This window comes from Borostomias antarcticus (assembly GCF_949987555.1).
Source record: "Borostomias antarcticus genome assembly, chromosome: 13".
NCBI lineage: Eukaryota > Metazoa > Chordata > Actinopteri > Stomiiformes > Stomiidae > Borostomias > Borostomias antarcticus.
Genome location: NC_140246.1, coordinates 8,888,223 through 8,914,389, shown reverse-complemented (window position 1 = coordinate 8,914,389; position 26,167 = coordinate 8,888,223). Strand labels below are relative to the sequence as shown.

Sequence of the window (26,167 nt, the reverse complement as noted above, 5' to 3'; positions counted from 1 at the left end):
CGGAAACTAGGCTGGAGCTCTTCAGCGGTCTGGAGGCGGGACGGTGCGGGTGGTGGTGCGGGTGGGGGGTGAGCGAGGGTGACGTTATCGAGTCACACTGCATGGAAAGTGAGATTTTCGTCAAGCAGCACTGTACATTGCCGTGGAAGTGCAGTTAACGGGAATTTGTAGCCAGCATTGTTCTAAGGGCATGTGTATATAGCCTAATAATGATGTTTACGAAGTTAGTTTAGATTGCTGGTGATTTAGAACTTAGAATTAGAATGCGGAGGCAATCCAGCTTTTCAGTAGCGCGCTGGAGGACCTTCAGTGCACATTTAAAGCATTGTCTGGCTGAAAAGTGGGTCGCGACGTAAGACCAACCACTGGCTTTGGCTACAGTGTCCCAAAATGAAGTTTGCACAGGTTTAAAAGACAACAAACATTCTAAGATCTTTTAAATATTAAGTAGCCTAGACTAGCCTTCACGGCCTTGCAGACATGTAACTGTCGCTTACCGATAGCTGACTCTCTCGGCAGTGATAAACTAGAAATGTGCAATTTGGGGAAATTGCAAGTGTGGTTAGCGTTGGGTGTGTGTATGGTGTGTGTGTGTGTATGTGTCTTGAGTGTGTGCATGTGTGTTGGATGTTGTGTGCATGCACTTGTAGTTCTTCCTCTGGGTTACATTCAACCCTACAATGGCTTTGATTTTAATAATCTAATTAAAAATTAGAAGAAATTTTAATTTTAAAACCTATGGTTCAAGAGTTAGCCTACAGACCAAAAGGTAAAGTGGGCTGTTATAGCACCACCGCGTCGCCTAGTGAATATATAGATTTTACTAAAAGCCACTAAATGTCATATAGGTGGCAATAGTGAATATATGGATTTTTCTAAAAGGCACTTAATGTCATATAGTTTAGATAAGAAGCACTTAGTAAAATATAGGTGGTGCCAGTCTGCCATAGCAACACACTAGGATGTCTTCAAGACAAGACACTGGGGATTTTCCCCCAGTGTCTTGTCTTAAAGACATCCTAGGCCTATGTAGTTTTCCATCCCTCCAGTATGTTTGTGCATTTGAAATTCACTATATAACTTGTGATTATACTGGTCAAAATATACTACACCAATCACAATCATCTTGGGCGGCTTCTTTTTTTTCCAATGGTGCTTTTGCAAAATAGTGTCGGGGGATTGAATCTGATTGGTGCCGCAGCGAAACCTACATCCGTTGAGCCAGACTAGCCTTGTAGAGTCTCTGGTGGGGTAACAGTGTTATGTTACCTCACGGTTGAGCCAGAGTAGCCTACTGGTAGAGTCTCTGGTGAGGTCGCCCTGTTATGTCACATTAGTTCAGAGTTCTGGAGCAGCTCTGCTCCTCTTCCAGGAAGGGCAGTGCTGAGGACCTGCCGTTCCCCGCCGGCTCCGTGGACCTCCTGACCGCCGCCTCGGCCGCTCACTGGTTCGACCAGAGCCGCTTCCTGGCGGAGGCGCATCGCGTGCTGAAGCCCGGTGGGTGCATCGCTCTGCTGGGATTCACGGACAACTTCACCCTCCGGCACGGATCCTGTGAGGACGACAGGCTCAGCCTCATCTACGAGCAGGTGCATGGCAGGCGGATGAGCACAAGTAGAACTCTGTCATTTAAAATGCCTCGATTTTCCGGCAAACAACTTCCCAAACAATTATTCCGATTTTTTTTTGTTATAGAAGTTGGATTCTATTTCTGTAGGTCGCATACTCTCCTTGGTTAACCGGTGATAGTGGTTCACAGAGTGGTTCACATCAGTTGTTCACATAGTGGTTCACATTGGTTCACATCAGTTGTTCACATAGTGGTTCACACAGTGGTTCACACAGTGGTTCACATCAGTTGTTCAAATAGTGGTTCACATTAGTTGTTCACATAGTGGTTCCCATTGTAGTGGTTCATACAATGGTTCACATAGTCATTCACATAGTGGTGGTTCACATAGTGGTTCATATAATAGTGATTCACATAGTGGTTCGCATAGTGATGGTTCACATAGTGGTTCACACAGTGATTCACATAGTCATTCCAGCCCGGTATCACAGCTAAACGTGTAATAGACGAGTAGAGGCACTTGTGTGAAACGGCTCAGTATCACATTTTAGCCATGCTTTAACATAGAATACACACATTTATATATGTGAAATAGACCTGTTGCTTAAATGTGTGCCGGTGGTCCACGTATGCGTGGAGGCGTTCGGGCAGCGAGCATTGAGCAATTCCCCTGCATGCCCATGCAGGGGTATTGTGATATGCGGGACACGGACACTAAGCGCCATCCGAGTAGTTCCACTCCGGGGTCCAGTTTCGGAAATTAGCCTGATCCCTGTGTCCACGTCTAGTCCCTTTGTTGACGTGAATGGTGCTTGTGTACACTGTGAATAGTTATCTAGCCGTATCCTAACGCTAGCTAACGCTATTACGCTAGCTAGCTGGCGCTAACTAACATTAAATGCTAGGACGCTAGCTAGCTAATGTGAACAGTTGCTATAAGAACAGTAGCTAACGCTAGCTAATAATAGTAAGAATGTGAGCTAGTTCGCTAGCTAGTAGTGTTGTTGTTTAGTGTTGTTGTTTGCTAGTAAAACGGCGCTGTTGTTTGCTAGCTAGTTTTGCACTCGTTGTCTCATCAAAGTTGTTTGACTCACCCAACCCACCCCCAAAAGTGCTCGCAAATTTATACCCCTCTTGTATCAGGTATTCCAAGGTAAACAACCAACCACAAACTCGGCGTTCCAAGGTGAACAACCAACCACAAACTCTAATTGTATCACATGTTCCAAGGTGAACAACCAACCACAAACTCTGATTTCGTTTGCTATTTCACATTTTCAAAAACGCGTGTGTTCTATGTTTAAACTCAATAAAAAAAGAGCTCGGGAGCGGCGCCTCTGTGGACATTGTGACTTGGAACTCTGTTATTCGCAGTATTATGAGCATAAAAAACTCAATTTCAAAAATGGAGTTTGGGAAAGAAAATCCAAAAGGGCTCGATCAGATGTACAGTTACAGTACCAGCTGCTGTCATTCAGTCAAATCCACACCGGCGAGAGTTCTGCACCTTCGGTGTTTGAACATCCCGAGAACTTGGTTGGAGAGATTGAAGAAACGGAAATGCACCCACCCACTGATGATTCAGACAACGGTAAACAGCACAATGACATCTAAGTAAAATAGGATTAGGATTAATTTGCATTTAAATTAATGCCTCTGGACAATCCAGCTCTCTACCATAACACTTGGTCCACCAGCTTATTCCTTCAGGTTAGTAGGCTGCATGGTAGCCTAGGCTAGCTACCCTGCAGATTTACCCTTAGTTGTTCTGTATTTGTTTTGACAATGTGACAAAAACAGAAATTCTGCTCCAAATTAGGGCCAATTAACGTTGTATTAGCTTACACCATTTCCCTAAAAACCTACTAAAACATAAAAAAGGAAAACCCTTTAATTTCTGCATTAGAGTCCTACAACAACATCTCAAAGGTGGAAAAAATAATTTCATCGATATTTCGTCTTTACTGTTTTGGCTAGTTGAGATTGTTTTTCACTGTTATTGTATAATTTAACTGATGTTGTAAATATAATGTATCTTCTGCACGGGTTTGCATGTTTACCAGATGAAACAACAGATGACCAAGGCGTTCATCTCTTCCTTGACTCCAGAAATTCAGATTCAGTGCAATATAAAAAAGCAAACATCCCCTGTTTTGTGGTAAGCACGAAATTTCCTTGGAACATAAAAGTAAAAAGTTACATACAGGCTTATCAACCTCAGATGGAAAGCCCAAAATGTTTTACCCACATATTTCATCTTTTCAACATCAGCTTTACACTCAGTGGACGGTTTCTTTTAGGGAAGCCATTCTTTAATAAACTGAATTATAATTACAGGAGCCAGGAATGGATGTGTTTTAAATGTGTACTTTGCATTTGCATAGGATGAGTATGTGACTGAGGAGGATGAAGATGAGTATGTGACGGAGGGGGAAGATCAGTGTGTGACTGAGGAGGAGGAAGAGGGGGAAATCCTTGCAGAGGAGCAGAGTGAAGCCTGTCCTAACATGCAAGGCGGAGAGGGACATGGAGATGATCTGCCTCGTGATCGACCCCTCTCTCCTATTCCCGCAGACACAGACAATAAGGTGTTGGCTGCTTTGAACGGGCTGTCTCGCCAGATCACTCTGCTTGCTGCAGATTTGAATCAGCAGCTGACTGCAGTGAAGAGCACATTGTTGTCCACGGAGGAGAGGATGGCTGCTTTGGAAGCCAAAGTAAACTGTGGCCCCCGTGTGGAGGAGATGAAGAGGAAAAGACGGGCTTACAATCCCAAAGTCGCGGTAAGAAAATGTCTGCAATAATTAAATGCGCATACTGCTTACACTTGGATATACAGTCAAGCCAGAAAGTCTGCACACCCCTTCTCCACATTTTATAACATTACTGACTATGACATAATGACTTATTCTTCAATAGATTAAATTAATTTTTCACCTCAAACATCTACACACAATAGCCAATAATGACGAAGTGAGAACAGGTTTTTAGAAAATAAGGAATTTCAGTTTACTGACAAAAATAGGCTATTTAGGGGTTACATATCTGTACACACCCTTAGCTAATAGTTGATTGATGCACCTTTGGCAGAGTGATTACAGCTTCAAGGCGTCTTGGGGAAAAAAGCTACTAGCACACTTGTTTCTGGAGATTTTTGCATATTTCTCTTGGCATATCCTTGCAAGCTCCGTTGGATGGGGAGCATTGGTACACAGCCATTTTCAGCTCTTTCCACTGATGTACAATTGGATTCAGATCTCTGGCTGGGCCACTCAAGGACATTCACAGACTTTCTCCGAAGCCACTATTTTGTTCTCCTGTCTGTGTGCATCGGGTCGTTGTCGTGTTGGAAGGTAAACCTTTGCCCCAGTCTGAGGTCCAGAATGCTCTGGAGCAGGTTTTCTTCAAGGATCCCGATGTACTAGCTGCCTTCATCTTTCCCTCTATCAGGACTAGTTGCCCCGTTCCCGCTGTTGAAAAATATCCCCACATCATGATGCTGCCACCGCCATGCTTCACTGTAGGGATGGTATTAGCCTGGTGATAGCCTGGAGCCTTGGTGGTTCCAAACTTCTTCCATTTATAAATGATGGTGGCCACTGTGCTCTTTGGGTCCTGTAAAGCTGCATAACATTTTCTGTAGGCCTACCCTTCTCCAGATCTATGCCTTGACACAATCCTGTTTCTGAGGTCTGCAGATAATTCCTTTGACCCCATGGCTTGGATTTTGCTCTGACATGCACTGTCAACTGTGGTACCTTATATAGGCAGGTGTTGGCAATCCCCAATCTTGTCCCATCAATTCAATTGACCACAGACGGACCCCGATTTAGCTGTAGAAACATCTCAAGCAGTATCAGTGGAAACAAAATGGCATATCAAAGGGTGTCATATCAAAGGGTGTGCACACTTGTGTACATATATTTTACATTTGGATTTTTTATAAACTAGCACAAATGTCTAAAAATCTGTTTTCACTTTTGTCATTATGGGCCATTTCGTGTAGAATGTTGAGACAAAAATGAACTCAATCTATTGTAGAATAAGTCTGTAACGTAATAAAACCGAGAAGGTGAAAGGGGTGTGCAGACTGTATTTGTTCTTGTTATAAAATACTTGTATTTTCTAGGAGACAGTGCGTCGTTGTCACAACTCCGAAGCAAATTGCATGCGCTACAAACCGGAGCAAAGGTAAGATAAAATAAATGAAGTCTCCGACGCAAATTCAGGCGAGGCACGTACGTCACGGCCGGGGTGGTCAGCAGAGGTTAATCAGTCACGCATGACGCCAGCACCAGCTGACTGTAGCTGTCATAGCATTGGTCAGCTCACTAGAGCGCATGTATTTAAGCTGTCAAAACATGTCATTGTTCGCGCTTGCCATTACTGCTGGTTGTGCATTGCATGCTCGCCCCACCTCCTCCCCTGCTCCTCCTGCGTATGTCGATGTCATCTGTTGTCATCGTTGCTCTCTGTCCGGGGTAGTTTGTCAGGTATTCCACTAGCGTCGGCTAGTGGATGCCAGAGTAGCCGCTAGCTGGTCTCTGTGGCTTTCCGTGGTGAACGTGGGCCACAACGTCTCCGAATGGCCATCCAGCGGTCCCTCCGGGCGCCATGGACGCAGAGACACTAGGCTGTATCTCCCTCGGAACCCACGAAGCGTCGGCCCGTGGGGACCAGGGACTATAATGTACAGCAGTCCTCCTGTGGCACTCTTTGACGGTCTTAGTGGGCTGAGTTACCTCCGAGCGTCTTCCCGATCGCGGCCCACTCTGATCGTCATTGAGGCAGGGGGCTAGATGCCGTTCCCCCTTCCTGGCTCTCTGGGCCAAGCGGCCCAGAGGGGGGGAACACCTAGATTGCCTCCCCCTGCTAACGCGCTTTCCACGCCGGTGGAGCGCTTTCCACGACGGTGGAAGGCAGGGGGCCCCCCGGACAGAGCACACCGCCAAAATTCATATGCTATGTATTATGCCGCTTGTATAATAAATGTTCAAATTTGACAAAAGTGATCTCGACTGAAATAGGCTATATGCATTCTGCTGTATGAAAATAATACATACATTAAATACATTCTCTGATCTGTTTACATTTTGTCACAGAATGGGCTCGCCTCACAACGATGCAGTCACTTCTTATTTGGTCAAAGCTCTAGCTGCAAGTCCAGATTTGCACAGTGTGCATCACAACGTCATTCTATGTCAGTAACTTTTACTGTTTTTTTTATTTTTTTTATATTACTTTACTTTTTAAAATTTTTACTGTGTATATGTCAGTTTTTTATTGATAACATACTAATTTAATTGTTTTCCAGCTGCCTGTAAGACCTACTATGAGACATTACGCAGGAACTTCCGGTACAGCCAACCGGACCTTGCAGCTCAGGCAGCAGCCGTGAAGAGTTCAGCCCGGAGTCGAGAGAGAAGGAAGAGGGTACATATGAATACACTTATAAATATATAGACAGTGGTATAATTGTGGTATAAATAATGAATAAATATGAATAATATTGTTGGTCAATATTATATACATTTTCAGTTACATTAGTAGATGTGATGTGCCAACATGCAGTGCATTGAGCAGTACTGATTGTCTCTTTTGATTGTGTTTCCAGCTGCTGGAAGCGAGGCAGAGTGTACTAGCTGCAGATGACGTGGACTTCTGGAGGGGTATCACCATTGATATGATGTCTGATGAGCAGGACGGCTCCCCTGAGGGGCTGTCTGGGTGGATCGTACGGCCTCCATCCTTCCGGAGCCAGGAGCTCTCTGACTTGTGTGCCACACTGCAGGCACGACTGGAAGCTAATCCGAAGTACGCGGCTACACATCACAAACGTCTGCACACTGGCGCACATTCAGACAGAATGCCACCAAATACATATGACTCAGAGGCGGCAAAAAGACATTTCAAGGCTTGTTTGATGCCCCAGGTCCGGCTATAGGCTATTAGTGGAAAAATTGTGTTAAAAGACAGGTTATGAATTTAGCGTTATAAGCCATGTTATAAGGTTATTTACGATCATATACAACGCCCGATATCAAGGTTTCTAACAGACTCAATGGATCCATAGGTGCAAGTAGACAGAGTCCCTCAAAAACACCATCAACTCTCTTTTTCAAAGACAGGAAACTCACCCAGTGGTCACTGGTGTCCGTTGATGTTCTGACAAAAAAATCGCCACAAAATATGCTTCTGATTGGGTTTTATTGATCATATTATATCCATTGATTTGCCACATTCGTTTTGATCAACACTTCTACCTAACACTATCAATGAAATACCAGCTGCAAAGCAATCCTAGGCTTGTAGACTTGTTGTTGTTGTGTGGACAGTGACCCAGAAGAGTCTCTTCTTCTACGGTAGCCTCCAAACTCATTCAAGACCTCCCAAAGTTCAAGCGGTATACAAACATATGTACTGCGAGTGAAAATAATTCTATGCTAAATGATAAATAAAACGCGATCGGAAGCAGACTTTGTGGTGATTTTTGGTCAGAACAACAGACACCACCGACCACTTGGTGAGTTTCCTGTCTTTGAAAAAGAGAGTTTATGGTGTTTTTGAGGGATTCTGTCTATGCACCTATGTATCCATTGAGTGTGTTAGAAGCGACGGGCTATATCTTGAGAGTGCACCGTTTGACGAAACTTTGATATCGGCCGTTGTGCAGTATATGATCGTAAATAACCTTAAAACATGGCTTATAATGCGAAATTCCGAACCTGTCCTTTAATCGTGTAAAACACAGAATATACCCACTATCCAAAACCAACAGATACAAACACTCCTTCTCACCCTCAGTGATTTTACTGCTATTCCGATTCCAATAGCAAAAGGAAAAAGCTTGTCTACCCAAACACGCTTGGCAAACAGTGTTTAAAAAAAAAAAGATTTTCTGTTTTTAATTAGTGTCTATTGTGATTGATATTGTGTGTTTTCTTTTTTTACTGCTGGGCAACCAGTTGCCCCGCTGGGGGACAAATAAAGTTTTTCTACTTAATTACTACTTATGTACACATTTCCAAAGCCATGTGAGAGTTTTATTAAAGCATCATGACAACATTGAACACTATAAATACCTTTGACATTACTGTACAGATAATTCCAAATGACAATACAAAATATACAAAAAATGGCTCATATCTTTCACTTACTGCCCTTCAGTATCCACGGTCATAAGCAGGGCCGACAGCTCCCCTGTGTGGCAGCGTTAAGATGGGAGGAGCCGGGCTCACAGACCAGTTTCTTACACAATCATGAAGACAGACTTGATGCTGGGGAAACTGGGGCCAGAATGGAGTCCTCTGGGACTAGTCGGACACGTGAGGAGGAAAGCGGCTCAGTGCCAACTTCACCGACTCCTGCTCTTCTCTACTTGACGCTTTCTTCTGTCTTCCTCTCTCTGCTGCTCCTCTTTACCCCCAGACCCACTTCTCTGACTGGGACGATTTCAGCTGCACTGACTCGCTGCTCTCTCCCCCCCCCTGCAGACAGTGACACACACACACACAATTGTTTAAATAAACACGCACACACACGCACGCACACAAAAGGCAAAAGAGCTGTGCGCACATCCAACCTTAGTAGGCTAGGTGCTGGATCTTAGATTACATACTGTACATGAGAAGAGAGGAAAGATCCGCTCACTGATTTCTCCCGGTCCACTTTATTGAAAATATACGCAACGTTTCGACCCTTAGGTCTTCATCAGGCAACTTCCTTGAAGTTTCCTCTCTTCTCACACACACACACACACACACACACACACACACACACACACATAAGGTGACATGGCAATACGAAAAGACATACCTTGTTGGCGATGGCCCGGAGCTTGCCTAGCAGTGAAGAGTTTTGGGCGTAGACCACCTCATCTTCTGGCTCCTCCCCCTCTGCCAGGGCGCAGCTGTCCGCCACCGGCAGCTCGCACTCCTTATTGGCCGACATCACCAGACGAGAGTACTTATACTCCAGCCTGCCACATCACCAGACGAGAGTACTGTCTTATACTCCAGCCTGCCACATCACCAGACGAGAGTACTTGTACTCCAGGAACACGAGGCACAGAGCAGGGGCAATGACAGAGCATTCACAGGATGGTTCAAAAAGCCATCTGATTGTGGGATGTCTGATTGACAGGACAGTGTCACTCACCTCTTGTTCTTCTTCCAGAAGTAGCAGGTAAGGGATATAAGTAGCACGGCCATAAATGCCCCGCCCCCAACCCCCACCTTCAACCACAGGGCGATGACCTCACAGGGGGCGGAGCTTCTGGCTGGTAGAGACACACCTTTGCTGCACAACTTTGGCTCGTTCCACATGTACACACTCTCCTACAGAGAGAGAGACAAATAGATGGGGGTGGGGGGAGAAAGGGAGTATGTCAAAGTAAGAGTTAGGGTGATGTAGCCTGGATGACAGATTTCTTCGCCAGAAAAAATCCTTAGAAGTCCTTGGTCTGGACTTCTAGCCGCCCAGAATGTGGGCGGGAGTACTTGCCTTGACAGACAAACTCCTTCAGCCAATCAGCGCAACAAAACGTTTGCCAAATCCAGTCGGAAGAATGGCGAAAAGGTATTTTCAACTGAGAAACTCCGCTAGCGCATTACTCTTGTTCTTGTTTAATTGTTGTTATTGAGTCTATTTCTGCAATAACTGCACTTATGGCTGTGTTTGTTCTACTAACGTTAACTTTACCGCTCGTTGCTTCGGGACGACTCAATTAGCCTACTATGGCACAACAGCAGTTAGAAAGCAGTCCCCGATTGGCCCGGTTAATTTCTGGAATTCGTGTTGGATTCATGTGGATGGGAAGAAGTCCAGACTGATCGTAGAGAGCAGAATGAGCTCACATGGTCAGGGTGGCGACGTCCGGCTAAAGGTGATGGTGTTTGAGGAGGTGAAGTGTGAGGTGTGTGAGGTGTGTGTAGGATGATGGTGTTTGAGGAGGTGAAGTGCGAGGTATGTGAGGTGTGTGTAGGATGATGGTGTTTCAGGAGGTGAAGTGTGAGGTTTGTGTGTGTAGGATGATGGTGTTTCAATTCAATTCAATAACCTTTATTGAAACTCGAAGGACACTGAGGTTGCCCTCATTTACAGTGACGACGAGTAAAAGAGATAAAATAGTACAAAGATAAACATGAATAAAACAGAGGTAAGGCAATAATAACACTAAAAGCACAACATGAAAATAGAGTAAAATAAGTTAAAATAAATAAGAACAGAACAAGAAATACAGCTAAAAACAATTACAGTAAGATGTGCAAAATTCAGAAACCATAGTTCTAAAATGACCAAACGAAGGGAGGGTAGCCATTTTAAAAGTGCTTTGGAGGGCATTCCAGGGGTTTGGAGCACTGACAGTAAAAGCAGTCATTCCTAGGTTGGAACGAGCTCTGGGAACCTTGAGCAGGAGCACCTCACTGGAACGGCTTAGATAAGACCCAGAGTTCCAATCCAGCATAAAAGTAATATAAGGTGGTTGCTTACCAATAAGAGCTTTAAAAATAAATAAAAACCAATGTTTCTCACGTCTCATAGAAAGGGACGGCCAGCCAACGTTTTCATACAGGGAGCAATGATGCGTGTTATAGCTATCTCCTGTAATGAATCTAAGAGCTGAGTGGTAGACAGTGTCTAAAGATCTGAGAGTAGAAGCAGAGGCATGTCTATAGACTACATCACCATAGTCCAGGACAGATAAAAAGACTGCTTCGATAATCCTCTTTCTACAAAGCATTGGAAAGCTAGTTCTGTTCCTATATAAGAAGCCAATTTTCTGCCGTAGTTTGGTCACAAGATTATCAATATGAAATTTGAATGTTAATTTATCATCGAGCCAAATGCCCAGATATTTATATTCTGAAACTCTCTCGATAAAGGATCCATTTGCAGCAGTTATGCGCAGACTATTATGGTCAAGATCTCTTACCCTAGAGAACAACATATATTTGGTTTTGTTCTTGTTAAGAACTAACTTGAGAGACACAAGAGCATCTTGAACAGCATTAAAAGAAAGTTGCAATTTTTCAATAGCTAATTCCGCAGAGTCAGCAACACAATACAGAATGGTATCATCAGCATAAAGATGAAATTGACAACCACTAACCGAGGATACAATATCATTGATGTAAATGGTAAATAGCACAGGACCTAAAATTGACCCCTGAGGAACACCTTTAGTTATAGGCAAAAGGTCCGACTGGGCACCCCCTAACTTCACACATTGAGATCTATCAGATAAATAATTCTGGAACCAGTTACATGTATTTCCATCTAGGCCAATGCTACATAATCGATTTAACAGTAAAGGATGGTCAACAGTGTCAAAGGCCTTAGACAGATCAATAAACAGGGCAGCACAATGTTCTTTTATCTAAGGAAGAAACTATATTATCTGTAACCAAAGTGATGAGGGGGTTTGAGGAGGTGAAGTGCGAGGTGTGTGTGTGTGTAGGATGAGGGTGTTTGAGGAGATGAAGTGCGAGGTGTGCGAGGTGTGTGTGTGTTACCTGGGCTCCTCCCTTGCAGGCTCCTTCTATCTGGTGGTAGTCGTCCGGGGTGCAGAGAGGGCAGGCACTGGCACTCTCCCACAGGAAGTAAAACGTACATCCATCGCACGTGCCCGCCGGACACGAGCTGCACACACACACACATACACATTCACACACACACACACACACACACACACACACACACACACACACACACACACACACACACACACACATACATACACAAAGACAGACAGACACATCATTGCACAGACCCTCGGATGCCGAGTGTACTGAAGCAGGTTAGCTAATAGCCAGGTGTGTGTACCTGGGCACAGAGAGTTCTCCAAAGTCAGTCTTCTCTGGGCTACAGCGCAACGTGATCACCACACTCCGACCGCGCTCACAGGACGCCGTTGCCTGGGTAGACCTGGCGGAGAGACAGCGTGGTCATGACACATAGTATGTGCACATAAATATTTTGGGTTGCAGCTAAGCCATTCATTGTACACGGTACCCAAATCGTGACAAATAAACCACATTATTAATATATTGACACATTGGGCTGGGGGTGAGGGCATTATGAAGGAAGAGTATTGGGTTGGATTTAAGTAATTTTGATTTCTATCATTCTGTGAAAATGGAAATAAATAGCATACAAAAAAAAATACTGTCTTCTCCATTGGCAATGAATGAAGGCTTCTCTATGTCCTCCAGTCCAATGTTGTTCCTACCTATAGAAAAAGTTTATGTCTGGAACACCCTTTGAGTTCTCCGGGTACAGCTCTGGTTTGACGGTCACTCCGTCCAAAACACTGTCAACAGTTGCTCCTGAGAGAGAGAAAGATCATTTAAAAACCTTTCAATCAATCCATGTAATCTTTTTATTTCAAGATACTATTCTCATTGCTAAGTCAATGTATCAATGACGAAATGTTCATACCAAGGAAGGTGTCGGCCAGGCTGATGGACTGGGAGGAGAGGGCCGTCCTGAAGCCCCGCCCATCCGCAGGGATTATGGTCGATTGACAGACGAAGCTGTCCACTGAGTTAACAAACTGGGCGGAGTCACTCTGCACCTCTTTACTGGCCAGATCAGTGACGTTATCTGTGCAGACTGCCGCCCTTTTTCCCTGCGGCAGGATACACACACGCGCGCGCACACACACACACACACACACACGCACACACACACACACACACACACATATATATATATATGTATGAGTGTGTGCCTCTGAATTACTGTAGCATGTGAACTAATATGTGTATTTGTGAGTGTGTGTGTGTGTCTGTCTGTCACCTCGTGTCCACACAGGCTGAGTTTGAACTGGTGAAGGTACTTGGTGCCCTTGGAGGTGAAGCTGGGTCCGTTGGTGAGCGAGGCCAGGGCGCTCAGCACGCTCAGGTCAAAGGTCAGCGTGCGATTGTTCTCTGCATGGGTGAAGGTGCAGTCGCTATAGCAATGCGAATGTTCCTAGGATGAACATCCAACAGTGTAAATAAAATACCAAATGCAAACATAAAATGGCACAGTGTATCTCTATGTTTTCTGTGTGTGTGTGTGTGTGTGTGTACCTTGTTGCTTCTGCTACCAGGTCCACAAGGTGCACATGCGTCCTGACCGAAGGTGTGATGCCCGGTCAGGTACGTGTCGGGTGGACATTCTTGGCACCGGTTGGTGTCCCTGTCAATGTAGAACCCCGCGGGGCACGGAACGCATGACGAGCCTGACCGCTGGGAACTCTGGGATACGAGGGCGCAGGCTCGACACGCAGATGCCACTCCGTCCTGTACGTTAGTCACGCTCACCGAGTAGAGCTTCACCACATCACTGACATACCGCCGTGCCTACACACACACACACACACACACACACACAGCATGTATTATATACATGTGGTGGACAACGTGTACTGTAAGCGCGCCTTCAATTTCCACTCAGGCATAAATAAAGTACTAATCTATTTATCTCTCTTTTGTGCACGTGTGTATGTGAGTGTGTGTGTGTGTGTGTGTGTGTGTGAGAAACATGACTGTATACTCACGTCCAGAGCCTGGTTAGTTCTCTGGAAGGCCCATGTGTAGGAGACAGAGGCGTTCCTGGTCATTATGTGTATGTAGGACTGTTTATCCTTGCTGCCTTCCCACGACTCCACCACAGTGGTGCTCTTCCTGTTTACATCCTGCAGGGGGCGCCAGAGCACAGGGATTACAGCTGAAACGTTTATCAGCATTACTATTATTATAGTATCACCTGAATGCTTTGCAAATGTATTTCTCTATGTGCATGTTGGTTAAAAAGACAAAATGGTTTGTTATTTCACAGGCACGCACCATCATGAAGTAAAGCTCACAGTCCGCAGTACAGATTGTCTCAAAGAGGAAAGTGATCCGGCCGAACTCGCTCCCCGTCATCCCAGACAGTGATGTCGGCACCCTGGAGAACAGACACGCCCAGAGTTAACACACACACACACACAAATGAGACGGCCTACGCTCTCTCACACAAGTACACGCATTCACGTGTGCACACACATACACTGTAGTCAAACTCACTTGAAGCCAGGAACGTGCAGATTCAGGATGAGGTAATCATTATCAGAGCCACCGGACCCGCTGCGGATGTGGTCCCCTGCCACCTCCCACCCTGAGCAAAGATTCACAGCCCTTTTACAAACAGATACTGCACACAGACACACACACCTGCTCACCTGTTAACGTGTCGTGTTTTGGTCCACTACATGACTGTTGTTTGTTTTTCTATTTTGAGGAATCTTGGGAGATTAGCCCAAATCATGGGCTGAAAAATGAATTATAAATAAAACGCAGACAGACCTATGAATACGCCTGATCCAAAGGCGTTATGTATCTCCTAACTGGTGTTGTAGGTGAGTCTCGAGTCCCCAGTGTTCGAGTCTGAGTCCAAGTCCGAGTCACCAAAAAAAGAGTTGAGTCCGAATCAAGTCTCCATTAGCTTAGTCCATGTCTGAGTCATCAAGGTTGAGTCTCTGAGTGGAGTTCCAAGGTTGGATCCAGTGCACCACTCTGGCACAGACATACAAATAAACAAGCGCAAATTTGCAATAGCTGCGACCACGTCGTGGCCATGCATGTGTAGCCAGACCCAATTTTTGTAAAAACATTTTTTGTGGACATTTTTGTGGACCGACCAAGCAGCCGAGAGAGGGAGCTATAAAGCTACTGGTCGTAGCTAAAAATGTATTGGTGATGTCGTAAGATTATGAGATGACATATGATGACACTGATGACACAAGCCCATCGAAATCAAGAACCGATACTAGCTGATACTGTGAAAAGAGGGAGAAAAATAGACTTTCTCGTCTCCAGCTTCTGAGTCTGCATGCAGGCAATGGTTGAGTACAAGTCTAAGTCATCAGTGCTCAAGTCCAAGTCGAGGTCCCAAGTCCTGGACTGCTCCTACATTGCTCCTAACACAGACTAAACCCTGACAGAGGACCTCAAAGACTCGGCTGGTCTCACCGTTCATCTCATCACATTTGGAGTTGCCCACGTTGAAGCAAGAAGTCTTCATGTTAGAGGGAAGGACGTTCCACCATTTATACTCATATCCCAGTACTGGTTCTGTACCTGCAGGACACTCTTCACACACTGTCACACGTGTACACACAGACACACACACATACGTAACACAATTTAGACACAGTACAGCCAAAATAGTTTTTCGAACAAAAGTGTGTATGTGTGTGTGTGCGTGCGTATGAGTGTGTGTGTGTGTGAGTTGTTACCTGAGGAGCCGTCGGAGTGTGTTCCACGGGGGCAGGGGAAGCAGGTGGAGTCGTTTGTGTTGTAGTAGCCGGGGTTGCAAGGGGGGCAGTCTTCTCTCTCACCCATAGGGGGCAGTGTAACCGACCCTGTCATGTTCTCCACGCAGATACGGGGCTCCACCCACCGATAAATCACCTGCGTCTGTAACCACCACAGCAGTCATGGGAATTTATATCAAAGTCCTTTCTCTCCTACTGCGTGGGTGTGTTTGTGAGTGTGTTTGATGTGCGAGTGAGTGATTACATTACAGTCATTTAGCAGATGCTTATATCCAAAGCGACTTACAATAATTGCATTTAACGTTGGTATCAGTGTACTACTACTTGCCAGAAATCACAAGTGCATCTCCCCTATAAACAAGTGACTAAGAGCATAATCTAGTGCTCAAGCCAAAGTGCAACATATAAATACAATAGGTGCTTAAAGAGGGAAGGGATCCTGGTAGTACTTCTTGAAGAGGTGAGTTTTGAGCCTGCAGCGAAAGATGGGCAGCGACTCCTGCCCACTGCGGGGTCAGGACAGAAAAGAGCTGTGACCGTGTTGATCGACCACAAGGGCCTCAGAGTCACGGGGCAGCCAATCGCCCAGAGGTGATTAGCTGGAGTGATAGGGAGAAGTTGGCGGGAGAGAGACCGACCTTCCCGTCGCTGTCACAGGCCGTGTGAATCTGAAAGTAGTCCTTCTCTGAGCATGGAGGCCTCGCCTTGCATTCAGCCCACCCCTCATCTGGTAGACAGGAACGGACAGGAGAGGAGGAGAGGAAGAGTGGAGAGGAGGAGAGAGGAGGAGAGGAGAGGAAGGGAGAGAAGAAGAGAGGCCTATAATAAAACATTTCAACAGATAAAACAATCATTATGCCAGAGTAGTCTATATTTTGTGTGTGTGTGTGTGTGTGTAATTTATACATACGAGAGTACTGTTTCTCTGGACACGGGTTACAGGAACTGGCTCCCTTGCTGGAGGCGGTGTTCCGGGGACAGGGTTGACAGGAGGAGGAGCCAGGGGCGGGGCTAAACCAGCCAGGTCTACACAGAAAACACTCTGATGTGTAGGCAACACCTGGACGCATGCAGAGAGGACATAACATGAATGTATTCAAAACACTGACTACATACATTCAGGAATCAAAGGATGTGTGTGTGTGTGTGTGTGTGTGTGTGTGTGTGTGTGTGTGTGTGTGTGTGTGTGTGTGCTCTTGTTTAAACGGATAACACAGTGGTTGAATGTGACATCTATAGAATCGAGCAGAATACCACTGCAATAATTGATTATTAGTCAAATCAATTAAATAAATGTAGCCCACTTCATATACAAAGGCAATACAATACGCTTTACAGAAAGGGGGAGAGGATGTAGCTTATCCTACCCCTAATAAAGTAGCAGACAGCATGGGGAGCGCAGCGATTTAACATAATCGATGAGTTTGGAAAGAGACAGAGGGCCTCAAGACAAGTCTACAAGTCTACAAGACTCTGTACGCGCACAGCGGACAAGGGGTTGCCTACTCGCAGGGCGCAGAGTCATGACATCTGGAGACATAACAGGTCATGCAGTCAATAGACCTTGTTTTGAATGTTATTGTAATACCCTCTGGTTATAATAGAATATCGCTACTGGAGTTGTTTAATCCAAAAATGTGCAATGCTTCCTGCAGTTGGGTCGGATTGAGGTGCTGGGATGATCAACATTCCCATGACAGAATGTTTTGCAGAATTTATAATTCTTAAATAATTATTTGGTGCTGTAAATTATGAAAGGAAATTTTGACTTATATCTTCATCCCCCCCACACCACCCCGAAATGTACTTTTGGGTGGACCCCAGGAAGAATAGTTGTTATCAAGGTAACAACTAATGGGGATCCTAAATAAACATAAACACATGAGGTCATATCATTTTATCACAATAGCCCCTATATGCACAACACAACGCTGCAATACAAGGCCTTAATAGGACAAGTGATTCAGTACACAGGTGTGTTTGATCAAATGAAGACAATGTCATTGTGAGAAGTAGGTTATGTATTCTATAATAAATACATGACAAACTACTGTAGAATGCCCCAGTGCATTAATGCCTTTTTTTGGTGTAACCAAAATTGGTGAGTTGAAATTGTTGCAGTCACGCCTCAGTTTATATGTAATAGCCTACCACAGGATCAAGGCTAAGAAAATGTACTTTTTCCTAATACAGTCAGTGTTTCTCGTGAATCAGATGTTATTTTGTTGTATAGAAATATATAGAAAGATAAGATAATATTGTTTGCGAAAACAGTAAATAAAGTAAATAAAGCTGATATTCTGAATGGGCTCCTCATTCTAAAGAAGAGCCAACCTTCCAAAAAAAATAAATATATTTTTTAATTTGTTAGGATAAGAATTGCCACTACAATCCCAGGCTCTCCTGGTAGGACACGTAAAGGTGAAGTGTGAAGGAAATGGTCCAAGTATGGCCCAGCTCGGTTCTAATCTTCACTGATTTGTGTATCCGCCCGGATCCGCCCGGTGATTCGGATCCACTCCACAATTTAATGGGTTCTAAATTGGCCCATGCAACACCCCTCCACTAGCCAGACCCAATTTGCAAAAATGCGAAGGGTCTGGAAACTCACAGTTGCTTTCCGATTCCTAAGGGGCTTTACCAATGGGCGTAGATCAAAATGCCTCTGGACGCAATTGAATAGACCTACAACCAATCAGAGAAAGTGCCTCTACGGTGCTCTTCTGTTCTGTCATCTTATTAAACCCGCCCCATATTAGATAAACGGTTGTGATTGGCACAAACTAATTTCTGTTTGAGCGGATTCCGTTAGAACTGTTGGATATCCAGACTGATCTGCGGAGTGAAATCGAATGTGAGCTCGCAAGATCAGGCTGGCGACGCCAGGATACCCCTCCACTGAGTTTGGTGGAAATCGATCTGGTAGTTTTTGCGTAACAAATGAACGAAATTACATACACACGTGACTGAAAATATATAATATATATACCTCCAAAATATACACCTCCACCCCCCACCCCCCCCCCCACACACACACGCGCGCACACACGAGAAAAGAGCTGAAAATGGGACTAAAAAATGTAATTGTCATATAAGAAACACACATAAGAAACACATTTGAAACATAAGAAGCATACATTTGATAGTTTGTTGGTGTTCATACAATGCCACTATCCAATACCAGTACAGTATAATACAAAACACCAGAAAGTACAGTTTTCACTGTGTTATCCCTTTAACTATCCTTGTTCCCACAAGGATGGTGAAACAAGAAAAATGTTCCTTTGTGGGGACATTTTGATGGGTTAGAGTTAATTTCAGGGTCAGAGGTTAGGGTTTCCAATTTAGTTGGGGATCAAAGGTTATATTTACTGTTAGGTTTATGTTTTATGGCTATGGTTAGGTTTATGGGGCCCCACAAGGATATAAAAACAAACCTGTGTGTGTGTGTGTGCTCTTACCCTCAATCTGGATATTCCTCAGCAGCACAGGTTTGACCATCTTTCTTCCGACCAGGATCCCAGTGGTTCTCCAGTACAGGATGTTGGTGCCAGATGTCAGATTCACCTGGGGAGGATATTACATAACACACACACACACACACACACGCACACACACACACACAACCCAATGCAGGGGCCAAGAAGCATGGAAATACCCCCCCCCCCAAAAAAAAAACTATCTCATGCACATACAGGCCACCTCCATACACACATAAGCACACACACGCGTGAATGCACACACCCTTACCATGTGTGTGTCCCACTCTCCGTTGCTGGTGGGTTTGATCCACTTCAGTCCCTCTGTCTGGGCCATCTCTTGGCACTGTTCATTCTGGACCTAGATGGTAACCACGGCAACCACACAACATCACATCCTCCTCTCCCTTCTTTGAACAGAAGATGATTTTCCCAACCAAGGACCAGCCGTACGTTATTTCACTATTTAAAACAAACATACAGTGTGCGGACTCTTACTTTCTTTGGTACTATTTAAAACAAACCCTGCTGTTTCCTTGTGAATAGTAAGGAGAGCTGGGTAGGATAGGAAGTCTGGACTTACGTAGAACTCGAAGAAAATGTTGTTGTCGGGATACTGGTAGCTGAACGAGACTGACCCCTTCTTCTCCAGACGGACAGCGTACACTAGGGACACGGTGCAGTCGTCACGGCTCGACTCCAGATACACACCCTGTGGTGTCCATGACGAGCTACAGCGCGCACACACGCACACACACACACACAGGCAAAGATAGATCAAAGATTTGCAAATTGTTGTGTTGTATGAGTTTGTTTTAACAGCATTTGTCTGTGTGCGTGCTCGCATGCGTGCATGTGTGTGTGTGTGTGGCTGGTGTGTGTTTGTGTTTATGTTGGTCTTACCCGTTGCAGGCCTGGCTATCCTCCCCATTAGGCCCGGGGTCCATGTAGGCGGCCAGACTGGTGAAGCCAGCAGGGATGGCGTCCCATTGGTCGAATCGCAAGCCACTGCCCAGCGAATAGGAGCCGGCTGCACACGGCGTGCACTGCTGAGTGGACATCTCTAGAAACTCCCCCGGCGCACACGAGAAGGCTAACAGACAGGAGAGAGGAGGGTCACACACATTTATGAACACACACACACACACACATGTGCATGCACGCACACACAGACACACACATTACTCACAGCAGTCTGTTCCTCTGGTGGGTGTGGGTAGTTCTGAGCAGGAGCCTTGACTGTAGGGTATGGCCACTCTCCAGCGAGACCCTGTGCTGTCACACCCTGTGTATTCATAGTAGTATTCTGTCTGCAGGACACGCACACACACACACACACACACAAACATACAAACATACACACGAAGAGATTCATAAATCAATAAATTGGACGCACAAGAATCTTGGGAATGAAACAGGAATGTAGGCCTACTGTGAGCACGCGGCCTGGCTGCCACATTTATTCTTCACATTTTCATGGCGTCTTCTGAGTGCTCGTGGACAGGGTTATTTTAGGACAGTGTATCAAGTCTATTATACTTGCAAAACCGGTTCAGCCACAAACAGATCAACAATAATACACATAGTATAGGCGTGTGTGTGTGTGTACAGTATGTGTATGTGTGTGTGTGTGAGTGTATGCGTGCACAATGACTTCTATGTGACCAGATAAACAGCGAGGGAATACTGCATTGTGAAACCGGACGGCCGTCTTGACGGGCGGTCGTGTTTGATTGATGCATGTCTCAGCGTTCTCTCCGCAGCAATACATCACTTCAGCTCCCCTTCATCACCACCTCCTCCCCCCGGTCCTGCTGTCCAACCACCATTACCATGGCAATCAGCAAGGGGCCAAATTAACACAGAGCTCTCCGCAATGGCACATTGTAAAACGACAAAGGACACCGATCCGTGTCCCTGAGTGACCATGTATTTATGTCTGTGCAAGTTTGACAGGATACCGCATGCATGTGTGTGTGTCTGTGTTGAGTGCAGATAAGCTTAAGCTCTTTTGAATAGTTCTGTAATCACCTATCTCCAGTTCCAAAAAACAATTGTTTTGGTAATTTGGTTATTTCCTAACACACACACACACACACACACACACACACAAACACACTGGGCAAGAGACCAGCTCTAGAAACAGCTTAGTCACCCATTGCCATAGCAACCCTTTCTTGGAAGAGGGTACCTCCACCTGTCTGCTGTGATGTCCCACTGATCTTAGAAAGAGATGTTGGGTAAATATTGACCATGAGAGTTGAAGGTAGATAAGAAGGGATGGGGGAGGTTAATGTGTTTCCTGCGTTCCCCATGGTGACCGTGGTCACCATGGATACCGAAGAGAGCAGGGGACAGGAGCAACCTACCCATCATGCTCAGGGGTGCTGTATCATGTAGCCTACTGGCTCTCCATTACACGGACCACCAACCTATAACGGTTTTCCGGAAGGTGTTATGGTGATCCAACTTCGAAGGCCGAGATAGAGATCCTGTATTTCACACTGAGATATAAACAGAAAGCTGTTTTCTCCTGGCTGCTGTAATAATACATATCTGGATCTCACAGGACAGCCGGGCCCCTCACTGTTCCACTTTTCCCTCTTACTCAGCGGTAATATTACTCTGCCCGAGCAACGGGAGGCGGTGCGGAGAGGGATGGAGGCCGACCACCCCATAAGCTTTGTGCGGCGCGTCATCTTATTATGAAGCCTTTGTTGTTTTGTCAGCATGTCTAAGCCGATAAAGAATAAGCAACCGCAAAGTCTGTAATTTCGATAACTATAAATACGCACTGAGCAACCTAGTATATATATATATATATATATATATTATGTATATAAGTGGCACAGGATAGCCTATCTCGAATGTTATTTCAACATTACCAGTTGTGTGTGGATTGTAGTTATGGAATAAACTTTGTTGGTTTACATAGCGTACGTACAATATATTAGCCTAATTGGACTGACAAACAATCGTCTTAATCTATTTTATAACAGCTTCATAAACAATAGTGACAGCGGCGCTGTGTTGCGCTGAAGCATTTACCTCATTGCACGGACGCAGGTCCTTGGTCGCAGACGCGGATTGACAAACGCTGAGGATGAAAAAAAAACAATGAACAAAGCAGAACCAGCGCGACCGTTCCAGCATTTTCATTTTGTCCTGAAACCTTCCACGGGGGCTTTGGAATAAATGCATGAATATGTGTGGGGGATTTTCGTTATGGTGTCCCTATCATGCATGCGCGCGCCACTCTCCACCCACACCGCTAAGCTGCGCTCAGATGCAACTGGCTGTCACTGACACGCGGCTGACGTCACTTATGCATTTTGTAGATAACGCAGGCTATTTATGCTGAGTGAATAGAAGGCGGCCACAGATTGACAGCCAAGATACAGTCCCTGTTATTTGTCGTTCGATTATCTCTAAAATGTCATGTGTGTTATCAAGGAAAGCCTTTACCAATTCTGTAGGTTAATGCTGTGTGAAAACCTGTAAGCCATACTCCGCACCACACACACACACACACACACGCACACACACACACACGCACACACACACACACACACACACACACGCACACACACACACACGCACACACACACACACACACACACACACACACACACACACACACACACACACACACACACACACACACACACACACTAGTGAAACCAACCTCAATTGGCTTGTGTCTTTAGCTTAAGATCTTTACTCATTCTTAAGGAGCCCTATATTTTCTTCCTTGAGTCACATTTACTTGGAGCCAAGGTGCAGAAGGCAGAAGCAGTGAGTTCCAACTTTCCTGCACTTTAAAACCTGTTTTTCTATCGACACTCATGGGAAACTGCCATACAACAGCAACAGAAATAGCCTTAATATTAAAAAACTGAGTCTAATGGCCTATTGGTTGGACTGACTAATGGTTTGACACAGAACAGTACCAAAACGGAGGCCCATGAAGCCATTGTCTGGCTTACATCATCTCCATCGCCTTCTACCTTCTGTACGCCATCTCTCACAAACTCCAACATTTACACAAACGGTTTAGTCAAAATCAATCAATCCGCCCCCTGGCTGCAGTGGCTGGAGTTAGAACAACAGTCATGCAGTCCAGTAAATCTGCAACACCCCCCACTTCATGTTCTGCTAAGAAACTGAACAGCTTCAAAAATCCATGTAAATACTTCTTCTAAACTTGGCTCAGAATCCATCAAATTCACAAGAAAAGAAAAAAGAAACACATTCGGTTTGTCAACCCCATCTTGGTACAATCAACAAGAGCCCTATTTCCCAACGTGGAATGCAGAGGGCATTACCCAGCTTAGACAAATCATCCATAATAATCAAATAATTAATTATCTTTTGGCAATTAGCTCAATTCTCTTCCCTAATTCCAATACATGCAATTACGCCATGTGCATATCATAAAATCTAAAATGACACCCCCGTTACATCATTCCCGACAGCCACAATGATAAACAAAATAATTATAGAGAAACTCTTTTATTTATCATCAGCATGTGATACTGTACTATATTAATATTCCATTGGAACCAACCATAACTATTTACTGATTAAATTAAAATGTAATTTATTTGCATACATTTTTCATTCATTTGTATTACATAGTTTTAACATAAACAAACTAATAAGCTTAATGTGATGTATATCTGTCAGTGTCTCCAAGATGCTCAACTTCTTTTGGAATGTTATGGTCCTGGCCGTACACCCCCAGCTCACAGCCTGGACCCTAACCCCTGGACTCTGAACCCCTGTTCCCGGCCTGGACCCCTGCCCCTGAGCTCCCTGGACCCTCCTGGACCCTGAGCACCTCCCCTCCCAGTGACTGCCCCTGCACTACGCCCAGAGACATTTGCACACATTGTTCACAATGTCACCAGGTTTTCAGAATAAGAATCAGAATCCTTTTATTGCCATGTGTACTTGACATACATACAATTTTTTTTACGCCAACAACAACACAACAATGTACCAGTGCAAAAACAGGACAGGACAGTTCAAAACACAAATAGTGCAAAATTAGCAGTGCATTTGGCCTACAAAAGACACAGTGCAGTACTCAGTATAGTGCAACAATTGCAGGGGCAGGGGAGAGAGTCAGAGGGGAGCCTTGTTGATAAGGCTGATGGCCGAGGGGAAAAAGCTGTTCCTGTGTCGAACAGTTTTAGCCTCCTGCCAGAGGGGAGCGGTGTGAAGAGGCCATAGCCCCAGTGGGCGGCCATAATCTTCCTGGCCCGTTTCAGTGCCCTGGAGTCATGCAGAGCCTGGAGGGAGGGCAGGGCGCAGCCGATCACCCTCTCCGCCGAGCATATCACCTGCCGCAAATTAGTCTTGACCTTGACTGTAGCGGCGGGGAACCAGGTGGTGATGGAGAAGGTGAGGATGGACTCGATGAGGGAGGTGTAGAATTGTACCATCATGGTTCGTGGCAGGTAGAATTTCTTAAGCTGCCACAGGAAGTACATCCTCTGCTGTGCATCCTCTGCTGCAACCGGGGAGTCATGCAGGGTGATGGCCTTTGTTCATATCACATCCGTCACACGCTCCTGCAGATTCATACACATCAGGAGGATTTACCCTTTCCTTACTCATGAAATGGCACAGGTGCTCATCCAGGCCCTTGTCATCTCCCGCTGGACTTCTGCAACTCTTGCCCCGGCGCCAGCCATTTAGCCCCTGGAACTTGTACAGAAAGCTGCACGCCTGGTGTTCAACCACCCCAAGTTCTCCCACACAACTTACCTTCTCCGTTCCCTACACTGGCTCCCTGTAGCAGCTCGCATCCAGCTTAAAACTCTGGCACTAGTCTACAGGGCAATGAAAGGGAAAGCCCCCTCCTACCTCCAGGCCATGGTCAAACCCTATATCCTTTTCCGACCGCTACGCTCTGCTACCTCGGCCAACTGTTTGCCTCGTCACTCCGAGGCCCCTGCGGTTGATCGACATGGTCACGGCTCTTCTCTGTCCTGGCCCTGCAGTGGTGGAACGAACTGCCCATCTTTTGTCGCAGGCTCAAAATTAATCTCTTCAAAAAGTACTACAACGATCCACTCTCTTAAGCACCTGTTGTATTTTAGATTGCCTCCACACATTAGACACGCACAGAACCTAGGGCTCTTTAAAGCACTTGTTTTCACTGGCTTTTGAGGCCTGATAGCCTACATCCTTTGTCCTGTTTTGTGTCCTGTCCTTTTATTATTCTGTGATTATGTGCACTTTATTCTGTTTTAGTTTTTTTATTTTATATATTGTACAGCACTTTGGTGCAACTTCGGTTGATTTTAAATGTGATTTATAAATAAAGTTGACCTTGACCTTGACCTTGGTTTGTGTCCTACCTGCTCCAGCTGGGTGATGAGGAGAACCACTGAAGACCAATCAAGGGGCATCAGATGGACTCTCTCTTTTCACAACTGGAAGATCTGGACTTTGCTGATGACGTTTTTGGTCTCGCACACACACCAGCATATGCTAGAGAAAACCAGTTGTCTTAACAACTTTGCACAGCAAGCAGGTCTTAAGATCAACCAGAAGAAGACAGAGCTGAGGATGTTAAACATCCCAAACCCCTCACAAATACAAATATATGACACAAACCTACCCATAACTAACCATTTCACTTACCTAGGCAGCATTGTCAGTCACGATGGAGGAGCAGGCAACGACATCACAAATCGAGTCAACAAAGCCCGGAACATCTTACAGAGACTAAACATCATCTGGAAGTCTGCCCAGTACAGCATCAACACCAAGCTGAGACTGTACCAGAGCTGTGTCCGGTCT

The 26,167-nt window shown here is 45.3% G+C and overlaps 1 protein-coding gene across 1 annotated transcript; it reads right to left on the bottom strand.

Moving 5' to 3' along the window:
- Nucleotides 1–8,988: 8,988 nt before the first annotated feature.
- On the bottom strand, nucleotides 8,989–22,507 carry LOC311317153 (endosome/lysosome-associated apoptosis and autophagy regulator family member 2-like; the record flags this gene model as incomplete). Its single annotated transcript, XM_084448180.1, has 22 exons — nucleotides 8,989–9,057; nucleotides 9,386–9,548; nucleotides 9,728–9,906; nucleotides 12,085–12,211; nucleotides 12,395–12,496; nucleotides 12,801–12,897; nucleotides 13,010–13,199; nucleotides 13,370–13,543; nucleotides 13,645–13,917; nucleotides 14,115–14,252; nucleotides 14,404–14,506; nucleotides 14,626–14,716; nucleotides 15,571–15,699; nucleotides 15,837–16,017; nucleotides 16,514–16,602; nucleotides 16,786–16,935; nucleotides 19,337–19,442; nucleotides 19,626–19,715; nucleotides 19,938–20,085; nucleotides 20,258–20,447; nucleotides 20,544–20,664; nucleotides 22,403–22,507. 22 exons carry the CDS (start codon nucleotides 22,505–22,507, stop codon nucleotides 8,989–8,991), a joined length of 3,015 nt encoding a protein of 1,004 aa, XP_084304306.1.
- Nucleotides 22,508–26,167: the final 3,660 nt, after the last annotated feature.